The following is an 11,828-nucleotide window of genomic DNA, read 5'->3' on the forward strand; positions in this document are numbered from 1 at the left end:
TCTCTCTCTTTCTCTCTGATGACGTTTCATCCTTTGTGTGTGTGTTTGTGTGCTTCCCTGTATGTGTCTCTCTGTCTCTCCCTGTGTATCAGGAGGAGGAGGAGGTGAAGGAGGAGGAGGTGTTGGTGGAGTGCAGGGTGAGGTTTCTGTCCTTCATGGGGGTAGGGAGGGACGTCCACTGCTTTGCCTTCATCATGGACGGAGGAGGACGACAACACTACGAGTGTCACGTGTTCTGGTGTGACCCCGACGCTGGACGGCTCTCTGAGGCCGTACAGGCTGCGTGCATGGTGGGTGCACTCTAGAATATCTAGATCTATGTACAGGCTGCGTGCATGGTGGGTACACTCTAGAATATCTAGATCTATGTACAGGCTGCGTGCATGGTGCGTACACTCTAGAATATCTAGATCTATGTACAGGCTGCATGCATGGTGTGAACCCGACGCTGGACGGCTCTCTGAGGCCGTACAGGCTGCGTGCATGGTGGGTACACTCTAGAATATCTAGATCTATGTACAGGCAGCGTGCATGGTGGGTACACTCTAGAATATCTAGATCTATGTACAGGCTGCGTGCATGGTGGGTACACTCTATAATATCTAGATCTATGTACAGGCTGCGTGCATGGTGAATACACTCTATAATATCTAGATCTATGTACAAACTTCATGCATGGTGAATACACTCTATAATATCTAGATCTATATACAGGCTTCGTTCATGGTGAATACACTCTATAATATCTAGATCTATGTACAGGCTTCATGCATGGTGAATACAGTCTACCAACTGGTCCCGTGTAGCTCAGTTGGTAGAGCGTGGTGTTTGCAACGCCAGGGTTGTGGGTTCGATTCCCACGGGGGACCAGTACGAAAAAAACAAAACATGTATGAAATGTATGCATTCACTACTCTCTCTCTCTCTGTGTCTCTCTCTCTGTACATCTCGCTCTCTCTACATCTCACTCTCTCCGTCTCTCTTTCTACATCTCTGTCTCTCTCTCTCTCTTTCTACATCTCTGTCTCTCTCTCTCTCTCTCTCTCCTCTAGTTAAGGTATCAGAAGTGCCTGTTGGCCCACCCCCCCTCCCAGAGACCCCTCCCCTCCTGCGGTCGTGGCTCCTCCCCCCTGGGCAGCGGCGGCGGTAACGGCGGTGCGGGAGGAGGGACTGCGTCTCGACGTGTCTCCAGCAGCGTGAATAGAGGGTTGCTGTCCCTCATCGACACCCTCAAACAGAAGGGACCGCTGCCCGCGGCCGCTGACCCGCCGGAGTAACCACGGAAACTAAACTGACTACGACCCGCACACCCCGGTAACTATGGCAACGAACAACGCCGCACCTCGGTAACCGTGGAAATCACTACTCTAGCCCAGTTGAACTATGGCAGCAAAACGTAGGACCCCCCCATCACCTCAACACAAAGAGAGAGAAGAGAGAGAGGGAGAGAGGGAGAGACGGGGAGAGAGAGAGAGACAGAGAGAGGGGGAGGGAGAGGGGAGAGTGGAGAGAGAGAGAGAGAGAGAGAGAGAGAGAGGGAGATGGAGACGGGGAGAGAGAGAGGAGAGAGAGAGAGAGAGACAGAAACACAGAATATATATATATCTATATACCTGTTCATAATATACCTGTTCATATCTACACCTGTATACACCTGTTCATATCTACACCTGTATATACACCTGTTCATATCTCCACCTGTATATACACCTGTTCATATCTCCACCTGTTCATATCTACACCTGTTCATATCTACACCTGTATATACACCTGTTCATATCTACACCTGTATATACACCTGTTCATATCTCCACCTGTTCATATCTACACCTGTTCATATCTACACCTGTATATACACCTGTTCATATCTACACCTGTATATACACCTGTTCATATCTACACCTGTATATACACCTGTTCATATCTACACCTGTATACACCTGTTCATATCTACACCTGTTCATATCTACACCTGTATACACCTGTTCATATCTACACCTGTATACACCTGTTCATATCTCCACCTGTTCATATCTACACCTGTATATACACCTGTTCATATCTACACCTGTATACACCTGTTCATATCTACACCTGTATACACCTGTTCATATCTACACCTGTTCATATCTACACCTGTATACACCTGTTCATATCTACACCTGTTCATATCTACACCTGTATACACCTGTTCATATCTACACCTGTTCATATCTCCACCTGTATACACCTGTTCATATCTACACCTGTATACACCTGTTCATATCTACACCTGTATACATCTATTCATATCTACACCTGTTCATATCTACACCTGTATACACCTGTTCATATCTACACCTGTATACATCTATTCATATCTACACCTGTTCATATCTCCACCTGTATACACCTGTTCATATCTACACCTGTATACACCTGTTCATATCTACACCTGTATACACCTGTTCATATCTACACCTGTTCATATCTACACCTGTATACACCTGTTCATACAGTGTGCATGAAGCCTTTGATATGAAATATGGAAGTCCAGAACATTCAACTCCACCGCCGGTTTCCCTGTTGAGTTCAACTCATCTCTATCTACCGTAATCTACTAGTCTGGTCTAAACCACTTAGTGACCTTTCACCCAGAACAAGTTGTCTTGTCACTTCCTGTTTTCCTGTATCTACAGAATGCTGTGGCTGTGGAAGGAGGGATGAATGAGGAGAAGAGAAGAGAGGAGAGGAGAGGAGAGGAGAGGAGGGGAGGGGAGGGGAGGGGAGGGGAGAGGAGAGGAGAGGAGAGGAGAGGAGGGGAGGGGAGGGGAGGGGAGAGGAGAGGAGAGGAGAGGAGGAGAGGAGGAGAGGGGATGAGAGGAGAGGAGAGGAAAGAAGAGGAGAGGGGAGGAGAGGGGATGAGAGGAGAGGAGAGTGTTTTTATACTTTCAAATATTTCTCTTGCCTTTCTTCCTGACTCTAAGGCCTTTTCTGGTTTGGGGGGGAAAAACCCTTCCTGTTTTAGTAGTCAAACGGAAGACCGTCCTCCATAGCCTCCTTAGCCTCCTTTTGGCGAGGAATCACAAGTCTATCCTACCACAGAAGACCGTCCTCCGTAGCCTCCTTAGCCTCCTTTTGGCGAGGAATCACAAGTCTATCCTACCACAGAAGACCGTCCTCCATAGCCTCCTTAGCCTCCTTTTGGCGAGGAATCACAAGTCTATCCTACCACAGAAGACCGTCCTCCGTAGCCTCCTTAGCCTCCTTTTGGCGAGGAATCACAAGTCTATCCTACCACAGAAGACCGTCCTCCATAGCCTCCTTAGCCTCCTTTTGGCGAGGAATCACAAGTCTATCCTACCACAGAAGACCGTCCTCCATAGCCTCCTTAGCGTCCTTTTGGCGAGGGATCACAAGTCTATCCTACCACAGAAGACCGTCCTCCGTAGCCTCCTTAGCGTCCTTTTGGCGAGGAATCACAAGTCTATCCTACCACAGAAGACCGTCCTCCGTAGCCTCCTTAGCCTCCTTTTGGCGAGGAATCACAAGTCTATCCTACCACAGAAGACCGTCCTCCATAGCCTCTCTCTGAACGGCACACAGACACAATCCATGTCTCAAAGCTTAACAATCCTTCTTCATCCTGTTTCCTCTCCCTTTCAACTAGACTGATTGAAGTGGATTTAACAGGTGGACATCAGTAAGGGATCGTAGCTTTCACCTGGATTCACCTGGTCAGACTGTTTAATGGAAAGAGCAGGTGTTCCTAATGTTTTGTCCACTCAGTGCAAATATATATATATATGTATTTATCAGCAATCTGTTCGTTTATATTGTCTATTGTTGTTTATTTGTTTGTGTCCCAAATGGCACCTTATTTCCCATAGGGCTCTTGTTCATAGTAGTGCATTATATAGGGAATAGGGCTCTTGTTCAAAGTAGTGCACTATATAGGGAATAGGGCTCTTGTTCAAAGTAGTGCACTATATAGGGGATAGGGCTCTTGTTCATAGTAGTGCATTATATAGGGAATAGGGCTCTTGTTCATAGTAGTGCACTATATAGGGAATAGGGCTCTTGTTCATAGTAGTGCACTATATAGGGGATAGGGCTCTGGTCTATAGTAGTGCACTATATAGGGGATAGGGCTCTTGTTCATAGTAGTGCACTATATAGGGAATAGGGCTCCAAAGCAGTGCACTATATAGTGAATAGGGGGTCATTTGGGACTCATTAAATGTATTTCTTGATGAAAGGCCTTGAGAACAGTCTCTCTTGAATATTTCACAATTATCAATATTAACAGGCAAGTATGGTGGGAAGGTAGACCAATCAAGAAAGGGCGACATCACGCAGCCTTGAACGCCCCCCTGGACAGAAAGGTTTTTAAACGGACTGCGACATCACGCAGCCTTGAACGCCCCCCGTGGACAGAAAGGTTTTTAAACGGACTGCGACATCACGCAGCCTTGAACGCCCCCCCTGGACAGAAAGGTTTTTAAACGGACTGCGACATCACGTAGCCTTGAACGCCCCCCGTGGACAGAAAGGTTTTTAAACGGACTGCGACATCACGCAGCCTTGAACGCCCCCCGTGGACAGAAAGGTTTTTAAACGGACTGCGACATCACGCAGCCTTGAACGCCCCCCGTGGACAGAAAGGTTTTTAAACGGACTGCGACATCACGCAGCCTTGAACGCCCCCCCTGGACAGAAAGGTTTTTAAACGGACTGCTACATCACGCAGCCTTGAACGCCCCCCCCCGTGGACAGAAAGGTTTTTAAACGGACTGCGACATCACGCAGCCTTGAACGCCCCCCGTGGACAGAAAGGTTTTTAAACGGACTGCGACGTCACGATGAGGATATTTTATAACAGTATATTATATTATATATTATTATATTTGCGTTTTATATTGTCACTCCTCACTCAGTTATAGCACCTTGTCTGCTTCCCAAACTGCGCCCTATTCCCTACGTAGTACAGAGCTTTGAGTACGCCCCCCTATAGACCCTGGTCAAACTGCGCCCTATTCCCTACGTAGTACAGAGCTTTGAGTACGCCCCCCTATAGACCCTGGTCAAACTGCACCCTATTCCCTACGTAGTACAGAGCTTTGAGTACGCCCCCCTATAGACCCTGGTCAAACTGCGCCCTATTCCCTACGTAGTACAGTACTTTGAGTACGCCCCCTATAGACCCTGGTCAAACTGCGCCCTATTCCCTACGTAGTACAGTACTTTGAGTACGCCCCCTATAGACCCTGGTCAAACTGCGCCCTATTCCCTACGTAGTACAGTACTTTGAGTACGCCCCTCATAGACCCTGGTCAAACTGCGCCCTATTCCCTACGTAGTACAGTACTTTGAGTACGCCCCCTATAGACCCTGGTCAAACTGCACCCTATTCCCTACGTAGTACAGAGCTTTGAGTACGCCTCCTATAGACCCTGGTCAAACTGCACCCTATTCCCTACGTAGTACAGTACTTTGAGTACGCCCCCTATAGACCCTGATAGTGCATCCTATAGGGAATAGGGTTCCATTTAGAACACAGCCATGTCTGAGACAGACACAAAAGCTTTATAACAGTTAGAACAGTAATAACATGTTATAAAACAAGACAACGGCTTGAGAACAGTTATAACATGTAATGTGTTTTATAACGACACAGGCTTGAGAACAGTTATAACATATTATATGGTTTATAACAAGACAAAGGCTTGAGAACAGTTATAACATATTATATGGTTTATAACAAGACAAAGGCTTGAGAACAGTTATAACATATTATATGGTTTATAACAAGACAAGGGCTTGAGAACAGTTATAACATATTATATGGTTTATAACAAGACAAGGGCTTGAGAACAGTTATAACATGTCATATGTTTTGTAACAAGACACAGGGTTGAGAACAGTTATAACATGTCATATGGTTTATAACAAGACACAGGCTTGAGAACAATTATAACATATTATATGGTTTATAACAAGACAAAGGCTTGAGAACAGTTATAACATATTATATGGTTTATAACAAGACAAGGGCTTGAGAACAGTTATAACATGTTATGTTATAGAACAAGACACGGGCTGGAGAACAGTTATAACATGTTATATGGTTTATAACAAGACAAGGGCTTGAGAACAGTTATAACATGTTATAGAACAAGACAAGGGCTTTAGCCTCCATGTGTTGCCTTCCGTTTGCTCCTCACTGGTTTATCACTATATCAGTTTAACCTGTATGAACCTGTATGAATAAACTACTTATTAAAAAGAGGCCTCAGACTCCTGTGGTGTGTGTGTGTGTGTGTGTGTGTGTGTGTGTGTGTGTGTGTGTGTGTGTGTGTGTGTGTGTGTGTGTGTGTGTGTGTGTGTGTGTGTGTGTGTGTGTGTGTGTGTGTGTGTGTGTGTGTGTGTGTGTGTGTTTTGACTACTTCACAACTCTTTGCCTTTCTCTGTGTTGGAGAAAGGGAGCGAGGAGGAGGAGAGATTTGATGGGGTTGGAGGGTGATACGAGAAGGGGGAGGAGAGGGGGGAGGAGAAGGGGGAGGGAGAGAACTACTGTTACTCCCCAGGGAGGTGAGGCTGGGGGAGGAGAGGGGAGGAGGGAGGAGAGGGGAGAGGGAGAGGGGGGAGAGGAGGGGGGAGGAGGGGGGAGGAGAGGGTGGGAGGTGAGGCTGGGGGAGGAGAGGGGGGAGGAGAGGAGGGGGAGGAGAGGGGGGAGGTGAGGCTGGGGGAGGAGAGGGGGGAGGAGAAGGGGGAGGAGAGAGGGGAGGGAGAGAACTTCTACTGTTACTCCCCAGGGAGGTGAGGCTGGGGGAGGATTAATTAGTTCTAGTTCAGTTTTAACTCTATTAGTTCTAGTTCAGTATTAACTCTATTAGTTCTAGTTCAGTTTTAACTCTATTAGTTCTAGTTCAGTTTTAACTCTATTAGTTCTAGTTCAGTATTAACTCTATTAGTTCTAGTTCAGTTTTAACTCTATTAGTTCTAGTTCAGTTTTAACTCTATTAGTTCTAGTTCAGTTTTAACTCTATTAGTTCTAGTTCAGTTTTAACTCTATTAGTTCTAACAGTTTTAACTCTATTAGTTCTAGTTCAGTTTTAACTCTATTAGTTCTAGTTCAGTTTTAACTCTATTAGTTCTAACAGTTAACTCTATTAGTTCTAGTTCAGTTTTAACTCTATTAGTTCTAACAGTTTTAACTCTATTAGTTCTAGTTCAGTTTTAACTCTATTAGTTCTAACAGTTTTAACTCTATTAGTTCTAGTTCAGTTTTAACTCTATTAGTTCTAGTTCAGTATTAACTCTATTAGTTCTAGTTCAGTTTTAACTCTATTAGTTCTAGTTCAGTTTTAACTCTATTAGTTCTAGTTCAGTTTTAACTCTATTAGTTCTAGTTCAGTTTTAACTCTATTAGTTCTAGTTCTAACAGTTTTAACTCTATTAGTTCTAGTTCAGTATTAACTCTATTAGTTCTAGTTCAGTTTTAACTCTATTAGTTCTAGTTCTAACAGTTTTAACTCTATTAGTTCTAGTTCTAGTTCAGTTTTAACTCTATTAGTTATAGTTCAGTTTTAACTCTATTAGTTCTAGTTCAGTTTTAACTCTATTAGTTCTAGTTCAGTTTTAACTCTATTAGTTCTAGTTCAGTATTAACTCTATTAGTTCTAACAGTTTTAACTCTATTAGTTCTAACAGTTTTAACTCTATTAGTTCTAGTTCAGTATTAACTCTATTAGTTCTAACAGTTTTAACTCTATTAGTTCTAGTTCAGTTTTAACTCTATTAGTTCTAGTTCAGTTTTAACTCTATTAGTTCTAGTTCAGTTTTAACTCTATTAGTTCTAGTTCAGTTTTAACTCTATTAGTTCTAGTTCAGTTTTAACTCTATTAGTTCTAGTTCAGTATTAACTCTATTAGTTCTAGTTCAGTTTTAACTCTATTAGTTCTAGTTCAGTTTTAACTGTATTAGTTCTAGTTCAGTATTAACTCTATTAGTTCTAACAGTTTTAACTCTATTAGTTCTAACAGTTTTAACTCTATTAGTTCTAGTTCAGTTTTAACTCTATTAGTTCTAGTTCTAACAGTTTTAACTCTATTAGTTCTAGTTCAGTTTTAACTCTATTAGTTCTAGTTCAGTTTTAACTCTATTAGTTCTAGTTCTAACAGTTTTAACTCTATTAGTTCTAGTTCAGTTTTAACTCTATTAGTTCTAGTTCTAGCAGTTTTAACTCTATTAGTTCTAGTTCAGTATTAACTCTATTAGTTCTAACAGTTTTAACTCTATTAGTTCTAGTTCTAGCAGTTTTAACTCTATTAGTTCTAGTTCAGTATTAACTCTATTAGTTCTAACAGTTTTAACTCTATTAGTTCTAGTTCAGTATTAACTCTATTAGTTCTAGTTCAGTTTTAACTCTATTAGTTCTAACAGTTTTAACTCTATTAGTTCTAGTTCAGTTTTAACTCTATTAGTTCTAGTTCAGTTTTAACTCTATTAGTTCTAGTTCAGTATTAACTCTATTAGTTGTAGTTCAGTTTTAACTCTATTAGTTCTAACAGTTTTAACTCTATTAGTTCTAACAGTTTTAACTCTATTAGTTCTAGTTCAGTTTTAACTCTATTAGTTCTAGTTCAGTTTTAACTCTATTAGTTCTAGTTCAGTATTAACTCTATTAGTTCTAACAGTTTTAACTCTATTAGTTCTAGTTCAGTATTAACTCTATTAGTTCTAGTTCAGTTTTAACTCTATTAGTTCTAGTTCAGTTTTAACTCTATTAGTTCTAGTTCAGTTTTAACTCTATTAGTTCTAGTTCAGTTTTAACTCTATTAGTTCTAACAGTTTTAACTCTATTAGTTCTAGTTCAGTTTTAACTCTATTAGTTCTAGTTCAGTTTTAACTCTATTAGTTCTAGTTCAGTTTTAACTCTATTAGTTCTAGTTCAGTTTTAACTCTATTAGTTCTAGTTCAGTTTTAACTCTATTAGTTCTAACAGTTTTATCTCTATTAGTTCTAACAGTTTTAACTCTATTAGTTCTAACAGTTTTAACTCTATTAGTTCTAGTTCAGTTTTAACTCTATTAGTTCTAACAGTTTTAACTCTATTAGTTCTAACAGTTTTAACTCTATTAGTTCTAGTTCTAGCAGTTTAATGTGCTTCTTCCTGAGCCACTCCTTTGTTGCCTTGGCCGTGTGTTTTGGGTCATTGTCATACTGGAATACCCATCCACGACCCGTTTTCAATGCCCTGGCTGAGGGAAGGAGGTTCTCACCCAAGATTTGACGGTACATGGCCCTGTCCATCATCCCTTTGATGCGGTGAAGTTGTCCTGTCCCCTTAGCAGAAAAACACCCCCAAAGCATAATGTTTCCACTGCCATGTTTGACGGTGGAGATGGTGTTCTTGGCGTCATAGGCAGCATTCCTCCTCCAAACACGGTGAGTTGAGTTGATGTCAAAGAGCTCCATTTTGGTCTCATCTGACCACAACACTTTCACCAGTTGTCCTCTGAGTCATTCAGATGTTCATTGGCAAACTTCAGACGGGCATGTATATGTATTCTTGAGCAGGGGGACCTTGCGGGCGCTGTTTTATTGGTGACTATGGTCCCAGCTGCCTTGAGATCATTGACAAGATCCTCCCGTGTAGTTCTGGGCTGATTCCTCACCGTTCTCATGATCATTGCAACTCCACGTGGTGAGATCTTGCATGGAGCCCCAGGCCGAGGGATATTGACAGTTCTTTTGTGTTTCTTCCATTTGCGAATAATCGCACCAAATGTTGTCACCTTCTCACCAAGCTGCTTGGCGATGGTCTTGTAGCCCATTCCAGCCTTATGTAGGTCTACAATCTTGTCCCTGACATCCTTGGAGAGCTCTTTGGTCTTGGCCATGGTGGAGAGTTTGGAATCTGATTGATTGCTTCAAAGGACAGGTGTCTTTTTTACATGTAACAAGCTGCGGTTAGGAGCACTCCCTTTAAGAGTGTGCTCCTAATCTCAGCTCGTTACCTGTATAAAAGACACCTGGGAGCCAGAAATCTTTCTGATTGAGAGGGGGTCAAATACTTATTTCCCTCATTAAAATGCAAATCAATTTATAACATTTTTGACATGCGTTTTTTCTGGATATTTTTGTTGTTATTCTGTCTCTCACTGTTCAAATAAACCTACCATTAAAATTATAGACTGATCCTTTCTTTGTCAGTGGGCAAACGTACAAAATCAGCAGGGGATCAAATACTTTTCCCCCCACTGTACTCTCCTAACATAATCTAATGTTTTGCTTTCGCTGTAAAGCCTTTTGGGAATCGGACAACGTCGTTCGATTCAGGAGAAGTGTATCTATAAAATGGTGTAAAATAGTCCTATTTTTGAGAAATTTGAATTATGACATTTTGTGGTTTTAAATTTGGCGCTCTGATTTTTCACTGCCTGTTGAATAGTGTGGGACGATTTCGTCCCACCTCCCCTAGAGAGTTTAAGGTTTTCCTTGCCGGGTACGACACATTGTAGAGGTCACCCTTTACATGAAGATGATGGAAATGGATGGTTCTGCAATGTGAAGAAGGGAACATCTCTGAGACAGTCAACACCTGGCTGGACTCCACAAGGGAACATCTCTGAGACAGACAACACCTGGCTGGACTCCAGAAGGGAACATCTCTGAGACAGACAACACCTGGCTGGACTCATCAAGGGAACATCTCTGAGACAGACAACACCTGGCTGGACTCCACAAGGGAACATCTCTGAGACAGACAACACCTGGCTGGACTCCAGAAGGGAACATCTCTGAGACAGACAACACCTGGCTGGACTCCAGAAGGAAACATCTCTGAGACAGACAACACCTGGCTGGACTCCAGAAGGAAGGCACAAAAGTGGACATCCCAAAACAACTGGGGAGAACAGTAGAACAGGAGAACAGGAGAACAGGAGAACAGTAGAACAGTAGAACAGGAGAACCGGAGAACAGTAGAACAGTAGAACAGTAGAGGACATCCCAAAACATCTGGGGAGACCAGTAGAACAGTAGAACAGGAGAACAGGAGAACAGGAGAACAGTAGAACAGGAGAACAGTAGAACAGGAGAACAGTAGAACAGTAGAACAGTAGAACAGGAGAACAGGAGAACAGGAGAACAGGAGAACAGCAGAACAGTAGAAGGAAACTAAGGAAATGAAGGGCCAATAGCCTTTAGAAGACGGTCAAAAAGTGGAGAGGAGAGTTCTCTTCCTTATGGACAACAGATGATATAAGGTGAAGGTCTCTTCCTTATGGACACCAAGATGATAATAAGGAGAGGTCTCTTCCTTATGGACACCAAGATGATAATAGGTGAGGTCTCTTCCTTATGGACAACCAAGATGATAATAAGGTGAGGTCTCTTCCTTATGGACACCAAGATGGATAATAAGGAGAGGTCTCTTCCTTATGGACACCAAGATGATAATAAGGGTAGGGGTCTCTTCCTTATGGACACCAAGATGATAATAAGGGAGAGGTCTCTTCCTTATGGACAACCAAGATGATAATAGGTGAGGTCTCTTCCTTATGGACACCAAGATGATAATAAGGTGAGGTCTCTTCCTTATGGACACCAAGATGATAATAAGGTGAGTCTCTTCCTTATGGACACCAAGATGATAATAAGGAGAGGTCTCTTCTTATGGACACCAAGAGTGATAATAATGTGAGGGTCTCTTTCCTTATGGACACACAGATGATAATAAGGTGGAGGTCTCTTCCTTATGGACAACCAAGATGATAATAAGGTGAGGTCTCTTCCTTATGGACACCAAGATGATAATAAGGAGAGGTCTCTTCCTTATGGAC

The 11,828-nt window shown here is 42.5% G+C and overlaps 1 protein-coding gene across 1 annotated transcript; it reads left to right on the forward strand.

Annotated features, from left to right (window-relative positions):
• Nucleotides 1-95: 95 nt before the first annotated feature.
• On the forward strand, nt 96-2,723 carry LOC115184223 (amyloid-beta A4 precursor protein-binding family B member 2; the record flags this gene model as incomplete). Its single annotated transcript, XM_029745250.1, has 3 exons — nt 96-290; nt 1,053-1,314; nt 2,679-2,723. Coding segments are annotated over 2 exons (420 nt in total), but the record flags the coding sequence as incomplete, so codon positions are not given.
• Between the last annotated feature and the right edge of the window lie 9,105 nt (nt 2,724-11,828).

Source organism: Salmo trutta, unplaced genomic scaffold (assembly GCF_901001165.1).
Source record: "Salmo trutta unplaced genomic scaffold, fSalTru1.1, whole genome shotgun sequence".
NCBI classification, from domain to species: domain Eukaryota; kingdom Metazoa; phylum Chordata; class Actinopteri; order Salmoniformes; family Salmonidae; genus Salmo; species Salmo trutta.